This window comes from Opisthorchis viverrini (assembly GCF_000715545.1).
Source record: "Opisthorchis viverrini unplaced genomic scaffold opera_v5_6, whole genome shotgun sequence".
NCBI lineage: Eukaryota > Metazoa > Platyhelminthes > Trematoda > Opisthorchiida > Opisthorchiidae > Opisthorchis > Opisthorchis viverrini.
The window spans coordinates 2,004,124-2,019,292 of NW_008751662.1; the positions used below are offsets into that span (position 1 = coordinate 2,004,124).

The window sequence follows — 15,169 nt, forward strand, 5'->3', positions numbered from 1 at the left end:
GTTGGAGACACTACAAGATATGGCTGCCAACCGATGTCAGTGGCGTTCTTGTTGTCAGTTTCTGTCCAGATTGCCTGAGTGAATGTCTGTAGATGTAGGCACCTCGGAATGATTGTGGTAAGCTAGCACTAAGTCCCTTCCTCGTCCACCTTTATTCTTTTCTTTCCAATAAGGCTTTCAAATAAGTCATGGTTGTACGGCAGTGAAGCATCGGTGTTGAGCACTGATGTCATGCTGTTGATGATGATGATGATGACGCCAACTCCCGTGTACGTGTTAAGGTCTACGGAGAGCCCTCGCCTGAGTTCACCGCATCAGTTCGCGTCAGCCTGTCCTCTCTCACCTTTCCTCCTCAACTCATCATTGGTTCGATTATGGAAGACTCACTACCATCCTCTTATGCCTGTGGGGTCAAAGTGCTCTGAGGGCGTCCGCTCACATATATCGAGTACGCAGATGACATCTCTTTTTGGATCTAACCTCGTGGTAATGCAAACAGCATTAAATAATCTAAATGATTCTGCCTCACGATTCGGCATGTGCTTCACACCTGAAAAGTGTAGAGTGCTACTGAAAGACTGGGTGGGCTCCAACCCTAGCCTCATGCCTACGGATGAGCCGGTTGAGGTAGTGGACAAGTTTTTCTACCTGGCCAGCTGTATCAGTTTTGGTGGTCTCACGGAAGTTGATGTTTCCATCCAGACTGGGTGGGCTAGAGCAGCTTTCGTGAGTGCGCACCACCGGTGGTATAGACATGGCATAACCTCATCCGTCTAAGTTCGAGTTTACAATACTGCGCTGCGCTTCATTTTATTCTGCACGCTGAGGACGTCAAAAGACTTCTAGTGTTTGACCATCGATATCTGAGCATCGTTCGAGTCTGGTGGGAATCTTGGATCAACAGGGCGGAAGTACGGTTTTCGGAAGAAATAAATCACGATAAGTGATCTGATCGCACTACATAGGTTGCACTGGCTTAGCCACGTGCTCCGTCGAGTCTGGTATCTTGGATCAACAGGGCGGAAGTACGGTTTTCGGAAGAAATAAATCACGATAAGTGATCTGATCGCACTACATAGGTTGGTTGCGCTTAGCCACGTGCTCCGTATACTAGCCTACCGATTTATTTGAAGGGCCTTTTTGGCGCCACCACGCAAAGGATGGAAACGTGCCAGGGGAGGCCAAACAATGGTTTGACGTCAAAATATGAAAGCCGTTACTAGAAAACTCAGCTGCGATGGTCATTGCCGTCTTCCTGGATGGGGAACCTGAGATGGGACACATCAGTGGTTAGAGACATTGTCATACATGGCCCAGTTGCGCCGTCAATGTCGCTTGCGCATCCAAGCTATTGCTTTCAATGCATGGCTCCCTCACCAGTCTCTCCAGTGAGAAGTTCACTGACAACCTTGTTCTTACGCATCAACTGTATCACTAATGCTTCGAATGCACAGCTATCTAGCTCACCTCAAATCAACGGTGAGCGAAACTTTAGCAGAAATAACCACTGCACGACAAGTACACGGTTTTTGCAGCTGCTGATGACTGTAGTTGATGCGACATTTTTACTCCATCGTCAGAGTCGTCAAGTGAACCAACAGCCATAAGTTCTGTACCATTATAGTTGCTGGCACTATAACCCTGTGGCTCAAGTGTACATCGCAACATATTCGCCAGAATTCGCCAACCCTTGTTTGCTCAGGCAATGCCCCTCCCCCTCTTCTCCATGTTTCTCTCTCACTTTGTTGTCGGTGTGGTGGCAGAACAATCCTTTCTAGTATATGATGCCTGCTCCCGAAGCGTTCTGAGTATGCGGACCCAACAACAAGCTTTCATCCTAACCAACAGCTTCCGGCTTGACATGCTTGTCAGAAAGTAGTGCTATAATGATTCATTGGGCTGCACTAGGCGGAACTTCTTCTTTGGGGTTCAGTTCATGCCAAAATTGCCATCAGTGGACGATCCGACGAACAGCGTATTACAAGGCCATTTGGGGTAGTATTCCGAACATCGTCCATCCTTAGGCAGTGCAAAGTTTGCGTTATTTGGAAACCACTCATGAACTCGTTTGGGTCATGTGACTATCAATTACCTGTGGGGGAATTTAAGTAAGGAACGCCGTTTTTCTCGGGTATGCAGCTTGATTCCGGCCATTCCATTGTGGAGGGGTGTTCGTTTATCTGTTCGCTTTCCATCAGATCCCCATGGGTCGATTTAGGACCCTCCACTTCAACGGCTCAACTGACGGCATCAAGGCTTTGAGGCAGAATTTGAATGAGTGAGCGATTGTGCCACTTCGCCCAGTTCCCAACGAACTTACTTTCACCCTGAAAACAATGACTGTGCTCACTTCGTATTTTTATGATGTATAGCAGTCGGTAGATATTTCAGCTCGCATTTCATGTGCTCTTCTGTTTCAGCTTTGTTCTGGAGGTCTTTGAATTTGTGACCCTTCCAGTCTTCGTTCTATATACTTGGCACCGTGATGTCCGAGATGGAGGTTGATGAGGTTGCTCCAGCCGCGGCGCAGTCTGCAAATAAGAAGCGCTTTGAAATCAAAAAGTGGTATGCTGTTGCGCTTTGGGCTTGGGACATTGTTGTTGACAACTGTGCCATTTGCCGTAATCACATCATGGATTTATGTTGGTTTTTCTTGGATTTGGCCAGAATAACCTACTTTTCAGGTATTGAATGTCAAGCCAATCATGCATCGGCAACAAGTGAAGAGTGTACCGTAGCCTGGGGAAATTGTAACGTACGTTGTCTATTTTTAACGATATCGGAGACATTCAACATTTGTAGCATGCTTTCCATTTTCATTGCATCTCTCGATGGCTGAAAACTCGCCAGGTGTGTCCATTGGATAACCGCGAATGGGAGTTTCAGAAGTCAGTGATGGTTTGTTTTACCACTCAACTTTTTTATTCTAGGTACGGCCACTGATATTTACAATTTTTGGACAGTTACTGTTGCCCCCCCCACCCTTAACTTCTGATTCGGTCGTTCAAATAAAAGTATTTAACTCGAAACTCTTTTTTTTCTCCCGGTCACACATTTGTAAAACCCAAGCTTAAAGCTCAACTGTTTACATAGGTAATGTGGAATTGTTGTCGGAACTTATGTCCCGGATCGTCAAAAAACGATGTAAGTTTTGCCGATTTTCACATTGTCTTTCGGGGTTTCACTTCATAGCGAAGAAATTGCTCTTTATAACAGCAGCTCACGTGTTTTAGTAATTTAGGTAGAGTTTCAGTCGGCTTTATGGTTAGTACATTCGCGCAGCCGCTGAATTCCGTATGGCCATCTGGTACTCCAAACTTTGATCATTTGGTCAGGGATTCCGCTACCAATGTGCATGTCCTGAAGCATTCTTCGGAGAAAACCAATTTTCTAGACTGTTCATTTGTCATCACCCTTCGGAAACTAATTCCAGGCGGTTCACTCAGACTTGTTAGGTATTTGGTAACCATATGACCTCATGAGTGTGGCAGACCAGGTATGCCTGTTGAATAACAGCTTGTTCGGCCTTTCTTACCTGGTTTTGATAACCCACCATTCGGCCTTCGATCAAGTTGGCAGTGACAAATGTTTTTTTGACATTAAATCGGATGGTTGGACCAACTACGCTGGCAGAACCAGCTTTTGCATGTTTAGTTACCTCATGCTGTCGTGTTTGCCAAATATACTAGCCTACCGATTTATTTGAAGGGCCTTTTTGGCGCCACCACGCAAAGGATGGAAACGTGCCAGGGGAGGCCAAACAATGGTTTGACGTCAAAATATGAAAGCCGTTACTAGAAAACTCAGCTGCGATGGTCATTGCCGTCTTCCTGGATGGGGAACCTGAGATGGGACACATCAGTGGTTAGAGACATTGTCATACATGGCCCAGTTGCGCCGTCAATGTCGCTTGCGCATCCAAGCTATTGCTTTCAATGCATGGCTCCCTCACCAGTCTCTCCAGTGAGAAGTTCACTGACAACCTTGTTCTTACGCATCAACTGTATCACTAATGCTTCGAATGCACAGCTATCTAGCTCACCTCAAATCAACGGTGAGCGAAACTTTAGCAGAAATAACCACTGCACGACAAGTACACGGTTTTTGCAGCTGCTGATGACTGTAGTTGATGCGACATTTTTACTCCATCGTCAGAGTCGTCAAGTGAACCAACAGCCATAAGTTCTGTACCATTATAGTTGCTGGCACTATAACCCTGTGGCTCAAGTGTACATCGCAACATATTCGCCAGAATTCGCCAACCCTTGTTTGCTCAGGCAATGCCCCTCCCCCTCTTCTCCATGTTTCTCTCTCACTTTGTTGTCGGTGTGGTGGCAGAACAATCCTTTCTAGTATATGATGCCTGCTCCCGAAGCGTTCTGAGTATGCGAACCCAACAACAAGCTTTCGTCCTAACCAACAGCTTCCGGCTTGACATGCTTGTCAGAAAGTAGTGCTATAATGATTCATTGGGCTGCACTAGGCGGAACTTCTTCTTTGGGGTTCAGTTCATGCCAAAATTGCCATCAGTGGACGATCCGACGAACAGCGTATTACAAGGCCATTTGGGGTAGTATTCCGAACATCGTCCATCCTTAGGCAGTGCAAAGTTTGCGTTATTTGGAAACCACTCATGAACTCGTTTGGGTCATGTGACTATCAATTACCTGTGGGGGAATTTAAGTAAGGAACGCCGTTTTTCTCGGGTATGCAGCTTGATTCCGGCCATTCCATTGTGGAGGGGTGTTCGTTTATCTGTTCGCTTTCCATCAGATCCCCATGGGTCGATTTAGGACCCTCCACTTCAACGGCTCAACTGACGGCATCAAGGCTTTGAGGCAGAATTTGAATGAGTGAGCGATTGTGCCACTTCGCCCAGTTCCCAACGAACTTACTTTCACCCTGAAAACAATGACTGTGCTCACTTCGTATTTTTATGATGTATAGCAGTCGGTAGATATTTCAGCTCGCATTTCATGTGCTCTTCTGTTTCAGCTTTGTTCTGGAGGTCTTTGAATTTGTGACCCTTCCAGTCTTCGTTCTATATACTTGGCACCGTGATGTCCGAGATGGAGGTTGATGAGGTTGCTCCAGCCGCGGCGCAGTCTGCAAATAAGAAGCGCTTTGAAATCAAAAAGTGGTATGCTGTTGCGCTTTGGGCTTGGGACATTGTTGTTGACAACTGTGCCATTTGCCGTAATCACATCATGGATTTATGTTGGTTTTTCTTGGATTTGGCCAGAATAACCTACTTTTCAGGTATTGAATGTCAAGCCAATCATGCATCGGCAACAAGTGAAGAGTGTACCGTAGCCTGGGGAAATTGTAACGTACGTTGTCTATTTTTAACGATATCGGAGACATTCAACATTTGTAGCATGCTTTCCATTTTCATTGCATCTCTCGATGGCTGAAAACTCGCCAGGTGTGTCCATTGGATAACCGCGAATGGGAGTTTCAGAAGTCAGTGATGGTTTGTTTTACCACTCAACTTTTTTATTCTAGGTACGGCCACTGATATTTACAATTTTTGGACAGTTACTGTTACCCCCACCACCCTTAACTTCTGATTCGGTCGTTCAAATAAAAGTATTTAACTCGAAACTCTTTTTTTTCTCCCGGTCACACATTTGTAAAACCCAAGCTTAAAGCTCAACTGTTTACATAGGTAATGTGGAATTGTTGTCGGAACTTATGTCCCGGATCGTCAAAAAACGATGTAAGTTTTGCCGATTTTCACATTGTCTTTCGGGGTTTCACTTCATAGCGAAGAAATTGCTCTTTATAACAGCAGCTCACGTGTTTTAGTAATTTAGGTAGAGTTTCAGTCGGCTTTATGGTTAGTACATTCGCGCAGCCGCTGAATTCCGTATGGCCATCTGGTACTCCAAACTTTGATCATTTGGTCAGGGATTCCGCTACCAATGTGCATGTCCTGAAGCATTCTTCGGAGAAAACCAATTTTCTAGACTGTTCATTTGTCATCACCCTTCGGAAACTAATTCCAGGCGGTTCACTCAGACTTGTTAGGTATTTGGTAACCATATGACCTCATGAGTGTGGCAGACCAGGTATGCCTGTTGAATAACAGCTTGTTCGGCCTTTCTTACCTGGTTTTGATAACCCACCATTCGGCCTTCGATCAAGTTGGCAGTGACAAATGTTTTTTTGACATTAAATCGGATGGTTGGACCAACTACGCTGGCAGAACCAGCTTTTGCATGTTTAGTTACCTCATGCTGTCGTGTTTGCCAAATCCCACTGTCACTAAAAGAAGACACAGGACGGACGCTCGATTTCGACGTGAAGTATGGTAAGCTCAGCGAAGGGCTTTGACCATGTTGGTGCGTACTGCCTGGGAGACCTTGGTGTCAGAAACCCGACTTGTGTCTGGCGATCCCTACGAACATAGTTGCGTCACGCAACCAATGATGCTATCATTTTGACGTGCCCGTCCTGAATCACTCTTTGTGGTTATCGACACTTTCATTTCTCCTAGCTGTCCCTTTTTCGTTTCACAATATTGGTACCCAAGTACTGTTGCAACTTGAGGTGAACTTACATCGTCCAGGTTAAAAAACCAAACTGCCCTTCTGATCTCACGTTTCATACCTGAGTTTAGTCCTTTCTCATCACTCTCATGGATTGCGGTATCAGTGCCAAACCATGACTTTTTACTGTTAACCGGGAACTGCCTGGAAAAAAACATGTTTTTACCACATGGAAATGAAGTACTAATAGCGTTCGTACCTGAACTTACACTTGATATGTTTCAGTGAAGACAAAATTGTTTACGGGTTGGTGAATGTCACCATCTTTGATAGACCGCAATTAGGAGAATGGCGTAGTTAGCCTGGGAATTATCGATGAGCTTCGACGTTTCTTTGTAGCGAAAATTTGCATCACACCTTGTTTGGATGCTAATCTGCTATTAGTTTTCCTCTGAACATTTATTTGCCATTTTTTTTAATCTTCAGGGCGAACCACCTGAACGACAGCGTCTTCTATCCTCGTCCCTTTCCATAGATACCGGTCAAGCTGCTTATGGAGTGTAAGTTTGGGATGCAATTTCTCCAATCTTCTTCTAACCCTGTGAGGTTTACCATGTGGTTTATTCTCAGGATATCTTGAACCATTCGGTTCTTCACCGTCTCTGGTGACCTTGATCCTTCTGAATATGGACATACTTTGTTGATATGCGGAGTTCAACTGATGTTCTGAGCTGAGTGTTCTCTCAACACTCAGAATGGATACACATTCAACGGATTAGAATGTACAGGATTGAGCGGAAATGTCCCTGTTTAATTAGGGTTGTCTGTATCACGGGATTCGATATGGTTCATCTGAATTCCTTTGCACCTCATCACGCGCTTCCTGCGACGAAATCAGGTGACAGATAAATCACGTGACTTCTCTTGCTTTCAGTTCTGCGACATGAAGGCCATTTGTTCCATGTGGTCTGTTCGATTGACGTCATAATTCAGGCTGAACTTAGTAGAATGTCTTATCTTCTTTGTCTTTTTGAATATCCATTTTCATATAGTTAACACAAAATTCAGCGGGCGTCACTAGCTTCATTAAATCGGACAAGTTCTTGTTGCAAATCAATAAACCGAACACAGACAAAATGTTCCAGTGTAGAGGTCAAACAGTTGGAAGTTGGAATGACGGCCATGTGATGCCGGTAATTTTCGATTTGGACTGACTGGTCGGTGGTCAGTTCAGTCGAGTTAACTGAGTTAGTCGCTTCCACTCTTAAGTCGAACTCACTAGTCTGATGGTGGCTGATCCAGTTCAGCTAATTGACAAGCTATTTGTGATCGACTTATTGAAACCTGGCAAATGACGCTACGTTGGATTTTCAACATTCAGTGGTAGAGGATAATGGAGAACTCTCAGCTGAGCCTTTTTGTCGTACGTTCTTGTGACAACCCACTTGAACAATGCCTAAATCGGTGCTATCCTGTGCTATCCTCATTCCGAGACAATTCTCTGTGGTCCTCTCGATAAACTCGGGTTTTGCGACCTGTCAAAACATGTATTAAGAATTGATCACCATTAGTGCGTCGATGACCAACAGGTTGTCTCTAGGATTCATCTTGAGCATCGGTGAAACGTAAAGCTACATAAAGCTACGTAAAGTTACATTCTGAGTTTTAAAACGCCAACCGAGTCTCTGACCAAGCTCTCTTGTGGAATCTCTTTCACTTACGCCCTCTTGGTTTTGTGTGACACAAAACTTCAACACTAGTTTGTATTCGCCATTGCGTAATCCATAGTTGACGAACCATGCATTTCCACTACCCTCTGCAACTGAGCTGAAGCCAAGAAACTGTGTTGAATTCATACAACTGTTGAAGTCTACATTGTTCGACTGTGGCACTTTTTCTGCGCAAAGTTCGGCCGTGAGAAGGCACGTCAGCTGAGGTAACTGAGGTAAGTTATGATCAGTCGAAATCGTAAGGTAGGGTTCGAAACTTGGACCGTCTTATCCGGAAGCTCACATCTCAACTACTGAGCTTTCTCGAGCGATAACCCGCGTGTCATGAACAAAACCCACTCGGATTTACATTCGTACCCACTTTGTACCCTATTCAACCAGTGACATGATGTGGATCAACGTGGAACTGACGCCAATCAACACACAGGTCAAATACCCGAGTGCGTTATTGAATGTCTTAGAACACTGGTCAACCGTATAGATCTTCTTAGCTACCTATTAAAAGGTGATTTTTTAGTGTCAACACGGGAGTCCAACAACCACGAATTCCCAATTTTTGAAAGTAATGAAATGGTCTTGGTGCATCCGTTTATTGGTTTTATCTGGAAATCATAATCGGATTCCCCAGCTTTTTACTTGGGATTATGTATGGCAGCTTATATCACTCAACTTTTTGGGGTGTTCAGTAACCTACAAGAGAGAGCACCACGACAAAACGGGCTCTTTGATCTCTTCTGGGGTTGATCCTTGATGGGAACCCCAAGACCAGACAGTGTTTGGAGCAAATGGCAGACGTGGATTAGTAATATATCCGATGGCGTTCGTGCATATCGTTTGTTTTCAGTGTGTGCCTACTCGATCCCCACACCCACGAGAGCAACTGTCCATGACAGCACCTCTCAATCACTATCCGATTCAGAATCCAAAAATCAGCTACGCCTTCGTCGCGTAACTGTATCTCGATTTTCAACACCATTCGTAAATGAGACTTCGACAGATGGAACTAACGTACAACCCGTACTCGGTTTACATCTGATGTTAAGACTGTTGGAGGGTGTTCTCTCTTTCAAGGTGTTCGTATCAAGTCATAGCCGGCGTAAAGCTACACTATGGGCTCTCTAAGGTCCCTTTGAAGGGTCCACCTTTCCCTTGAAGAATACTATGATTGTTTCCATGTGGGTTCAGATGACTCGTATGAGGATGAACAGTTCAACTTCGTCACTGCTCATTTCTTCAATGCTTCGCAGTCAGGCTAGCTATAATTATTTGGGTAATCCGGCGTCTACTGACCAAACTCCAGTTACAGATCTTGTTGGGTTGTACCACTCACTCCTTTCATGCGTTCAGATGCATCTTAGTACATTGTATGGAGATTAGTCAACGTGGAACAAAATGCATGGTTTTCCCCAGTTTTTAGTGGCTTATTCAGGGGTCCACCGGATGATGAGTTGCATAGAGAAAAAATAAGAGGATAAATTGCTCAAATCTGCAGTCAAAATTCCCAAATCAGGACGCATGATTAATATGGTGTTCCATTAACACTACATTACAATACTCTGTTCGTTTTCACCGCCTCGCCAAAGTGGTTCCTTTCTCGAGGATCTGGAGCAGTTTACTTTCTTTGAACGTTATTTTTAGAAGACCTGACAGCTTTGCATCCATTTTTTAGAACCGAACTGTCTTGCCACAGCACTCATTTCGTCATGTTTGCATCACGTTCCTCTATAGCGTAGATTATTATGGTGGCGAGTCTTCTGAGGTCCGTGTGGAATTCCAGTTTGGGAGAATATTGTTCACCATTTGTACTGAATTCGCTGTGTATTTTCGCTGCGTTGCCAGATATGCCGTACTGAGCTTCCACGTAGCTTAACAGGCCTTCATCAGAAATCCACGTCCGCTTTTGTGACCATAAATTCAAAACTGAAGAGTCTGAGTGAGCGTGCGATGTGTATTTTCCGGAACTTGTGTTGTATTAGCGACTTGGTGGCCGTTACTCAATCCAAGCCACTTTCTTTTCCGAAAGAAATATGTATCCAAGACTATTCCCCATTATCACACGCGAGGGACTTACTGATTGGTGAACCAGGAAAGGAGAATTCGACGGAAAAAGGGGATTACCAGACACTGCTTTGGAGTAATTTCGAATTATCCTTGTTGGTGGGTTTTTGTGAGAAAATGGCAAACAGTACGTTCAAGTCAATCTTTGTTTTGAATATGGTCGGGTTTGTCAGTCCTTCAATTTGTTCGATTTGTGCTTCGGAATGACAAGCTATCAGTCTATAGTTTCTGGTGCCTTGTCCGCACCTTTTTCAATGACAATATGCACTGCGATAGGTGTTGATCTCATCTCTGACGTTTTGCTCCTTTTATCAGCTGTGCATCTCCTACAAATCCGGTGATAGAACAACCGTCTGACCGCGATGCTATGGTGAGGGATATAATCAAAATGGTTGAGAGGTGAGTAGTGTCATTGTTTGTGCTATTCTATGAAAGCTTCAAGAAAACAAACGGTGATTGACTATGGGCAACTACGAGGTCTTGATGAGTCTTACGGGAGCGCTGGACCAGTAACACTGAGGTGGAAGAAATGGTTTACGGATGGAGCAGCCTACTTTGGATGGGCAGACTAACCAAAAACCCGATAGGTTACACAACGAGCTCAACAGCACGACCTTTCGATTCAGCAGTACGTCGAACGACAGCAACTCGAGGTCAATCAGATAACGACAGTGCTCCTCACACAGCTCCCTGTCAGTTAGAAATCAACTGTTTTCTTGGACTTTGGAGATTTGATGGGGATCCTAAATGGTTGAAATACTCGACATTCACTCCTACCGATATAACTCCTCTGGAGAGACTACAGGTTTTGGATCCTTAACTGGCTCCAAGGGCTCTCCAATTTTTTTATTTTTATTTCCGTCGTTCAGCCTTTCGGTGCCTAACTGCCATGCCACCAGAAGGATGCACGAGGGCTGGGATACTGCTAGGTTGCCTAAGCCTAGACAGGGGAACTCGAGAGGTAGATTCGGGTTCGAACCACGGACCTTCCAGTCAGTAAATTCGCGCTCTAACCACTGGGGCCATCTCGCCCGATTAAATGGTACCATGTTTTTCACTTGATTACAAGCGCGAAAAGTGCATACCGCAGCAGTGCCCTCTACTAAAGTCTCCATTACCAACAAAGAGTGCAAATGCGTTTGGACCTCTTACTCGACACAGTGAAGAATTCCTGAATTTTTAATTCTCAAGAACCCAGTTGCATTCGGATTTGGAAGATGGGACCACCCAGTTCTAAGGATCTATCCCGTCAGTTTTCTTACTCAATACAAATGAGAGCGTCATTTGCCTAGCTCTGGAATGAGCTCGAGATGGCTTGATAGTTAATGCGTTCAACTACTGACCGAGAGGGCCGTGGTTCGAACCCAACCATTGCGTTTCGACAGCTCCTGTCTATGCTTCGGCAACCTGGCTGTATCTCAGCTCTCGTACTCCCTTTGAGTTGCAAGGCACCCGTGCACCGAGGATGTGCTAAATCTCATCGATTGAGCTTAGGAATGTGTCCCCCGGTCGTCATGCGATGGCTAATCGATTATTCTCAAAACCTCACATATTACACCCGGAACTTCAGTTTTAGAAATGTCCTGATTTGCGGACCCTCTTTCCGTCATTATCACTTATTTAGATTGGCCTCTGTGTGTCGTTGCTGGTGACCCAACATATCCGTTTACTTTCAACTACCTTTTTCGAGCGGAAGCAGTTTTTTTAATTTTCCTACACAACCGGTAGTTCCGATAAACTGCGTCTGTGATCAGAATCACTATCCTCTTTGTGAAACAATCCTCCCGCTTCGATAATCGTATTAGGAGCCTCTTGCGGGATGTGCTTTCCATTAGTGCCTTGTATGGAAAACTTAACTAGGCCGAAAAACTGCTATTAAACCAGGTAACATGTTGCTAACGAAGGTCCTGTCTAACATCGATTTTTTTCGTGGCTGAAACCCTTCGGATGCTGTCAACGCCCGAATGTCTGTGTCTCGATCCGTCTTGTGTTGACCTGTGAAAACCGTCCAAATCAGAGTTAACAGGTTCTCAAATTCGCTTCTCAAGAAGCTGTGGAGGAGAAAGGATATGTGGTGGTGCGGTTCTAGGCAACACTGGTTGCTGTGAAATTTGGAACACCTGTGTAGCGGAGGACCATAATTTAGTTCACCAGCCTTGATCGAGCTCGGAGAGCTCAGTGGTTAGGCCTCGAACTTACTGATCAGATGGCCCTTGGTTCGAACCCATATATATCTATTCGGTTGGTAGATGTCTTTGATTAAATGGTACCATGTTTTTCACTTGATTACAAGCGCGAAAAGTGCATACCGCAGCAGTGCCCTCTACTAAAGTCTCCATTACCAACAAAGAGTGCAAATGCGTTTGGACCTCTTACTCGACACAGTGAAGAATTCCTGAATTTTTAATTCTCAAGAACCCAGTTGCATTCGGATTTGGAAGATGGGACCACCCAGTTCTAAGGATCTATCCCGTCAGTTTTCTTACTCAATACAAATGAGAGCGTCATTTGCCTAGCTCTGGAATGAGCTCGAGATGGCTTGATAGTTAATGCGTTCAACTACTGACCGAGAGGGCCGTGGTTCGAACCCAACCATTGCGTTTCGACAGCTCCTGTCTATGCTTCGGCAACCTGGCTGTATCTCAGCTCTCGTACTCCCTTTGAGTTGCAAGGCACCCGTGCGCCGAGGATGTGCTAAATCTCATCGATTGAGCTTAGGAATGTGTCCCCCGGTCGTCATGCGATGGCTAATCGATTATTCTCAAAACCTCACATATTACACCCGGAACTTCAGTTTTAGAAATGTCCTGATTTGCGGACCCTCTTTCCGTCATTATCACTTATTTAGATTGGCCTCTGTGTGTCGTTGCTGGTGACCCAACATATCCGTTTACTTTCAACTACCTTTTTTCGAGCGAAGCAGTTTTTTAATTTTCCTACACAACCGGTAGTTCCGATAAACTGCGTCTGTGATCAGAATCACTATCCTCTTTGTGAAACAATCCTCCCGCTTCGATAATCGTATTAGGAGCCTCTTGCGGGATGTGCTTTCCATTAGTGCCTTGTATGGAAAACTTAACTAGGCCGAAAAACTGCTATTAAACCAGGTAACATGTTGCTAACGAAGGTCCTGTCTAACATCGATTTTTTTCGTGGCTGAAACCCTTCGGATGCTGTCAACGCCCGAATGTCTGTGTCTCGATCCGTCTTGTGTTGACCTGTGAAAACCGTTCAAATCAGAGTTAACAGGTTCTCAAATTCGCTTCTCAAGAAGCTGTGGAGGAGAAAGGATATGTGGTGGTGCGGTTCTAGGCAACACTGGTTGCTGTGAAATTTGGAACACCTGTGTAGCGGAGGACCATAATTTAGTTCACCAGCCTTGATCGAGCTCGGAGAGCTCAGTGGTTAGGCCTCGAACTTACTGATCAGATGGCCCTTGGTTCGAACCCATATATATCTATTCGGTTGGTAGATGTCTTTTTATCGAGATGACTCAGTATTCCGGCGTTTCGAACAAACGAACGCAAAGTTCAGGTCAATCGACCGCACTTCTGTTCACCTGAATAGACAGATTGGATTAAGGGGAAATTGATTTGCATGTCATTAGTCTCGTTCCGCAGAAAGCACTGCCGCCTACATAGTTCACTTCATCTCAGCACTGGTCAAAAAGTCTAATAGTATACACTGGCTATTTGTCGACCACACATGCTTGACAAAGTATGTTTGCTATATTTTCATAGAGGAAACTACTCACAAGGTTGCTGAAAACTCCTCGACAGCCCACGACCCATTTCGCCCCTCTTGGGGCTCATCAGGTAGGCGCAGTCCCCGAGTTTCCGTCAACCTTATGTTCTACTTGAACCCAATTGGGGCTGTTTTTGAGAAATACACTCATTTGCAAATCAATTTGGTTTTCACGAGAGACTCAACTGATATTCTACAACTGAATGTGCTGCACACAGGCATGTTTCAGTTGGCACGATATTCGAGATATCGCAGTATATTTTCATAAACGAGAGATTCAGTTGAGTCTCTCGTGAAAACCAAGTATGCTTGCTGTATTTTTTTTCTTACTAAAGCAGAGCTTGATCAAGTTCCAGCTGACTAAACATTTGAATGCGTAGCTGCTGGTCGACAACTTAAAGGCGTTATTTTTCTCCATGCACTTAATGGACATGCCCATCAACTGCCTATAAGTGACCCGCAAATCCAAATGAAGTACACTGATGATATGGTGGATTGACAGTAGGCGTCCTGCGCTTGGAACACATCTGCAAGTACAAACTTTACTTATATTGTCTTCTTCCAGTACCGATAACTTTTCCTATACACTACCCTCGCCCAACGTCTCAGCAGGCTTTTTATTAGCTATCAGACCCTCAACGTCCTGTTCGCAGAATCGCCACTATAAACTATCTAGATATTATCCAATCAAATGAGCTTGGTTCGTCTTTCATCCAAGCTGCACCTAACATCTTCATCATCAGTGTTCGACACCGAAGCTTCGCTGCCGTACAACCATGATTTATTTGAAAGCCTTATGGTGAAGAGAATGATAAAGGTGGACGAGGAATGGACTTAGTGCCACCGTGCTACAATCATTTCGAGGTGGCTCCTCCATACACGCATTCGGACAATTTGGATAGAAACTGACAAGAAAAAGGACAAGAAAAAAGTTTATTAGAAGCCATATCGTCTCCAACCAGGCGCAATGGGGATCACGCAGTCTCCATTCTGGTAGGCGAGTAGCGCCCATAGTATCCAAACGTTTCGTAATCTCTTTCATACCCCCCTTCATACTCCTCTGCCAAGTCAAGGGTTGGCCACCTCTCTGCTTCCGCACCACTTGAATGGGGCACGGAAATAGCACTGTCTTCGGCAAACGATGGT

General features: G+C 44.8%; 1 protein-coding gene across 1 annotated transcript in view; it reads left to right on the forward strand.

Moving 5' to 3' along the window:
* Positions 1–1,259: 1,259 nt before the first annotated feature.
* The window catches only part of T265_00626 (hypothetical protein), a gene marked incomplete at both ends in the record, with an annotated part of 20,810 nt that continues 6,900 nt past the window's right edge, over positions 1,260–15,169 (forward strand). The window contains 5 exons of the mRNA XM_009164454.1: positions 1,260–1,589; positions 2,495–2,642; positions 5,260–5,330; positions 6,978–7,051; positions 10,595–10,678. Coding sequence (XP_009162718.1) covers positions 1,260–1,589; positions 2,495–2,642; positions 5,260–5,330; positions 6,978–7,051; positions 10,595–10,678 — 707 coding nt within the window. The remainder of the gene's footprint in view (positions 1,590–2,494; positions 2,643–5,259; positions 5,331–6,977; positions 7,052–10,594; positions 10,679–15,169) is intronic.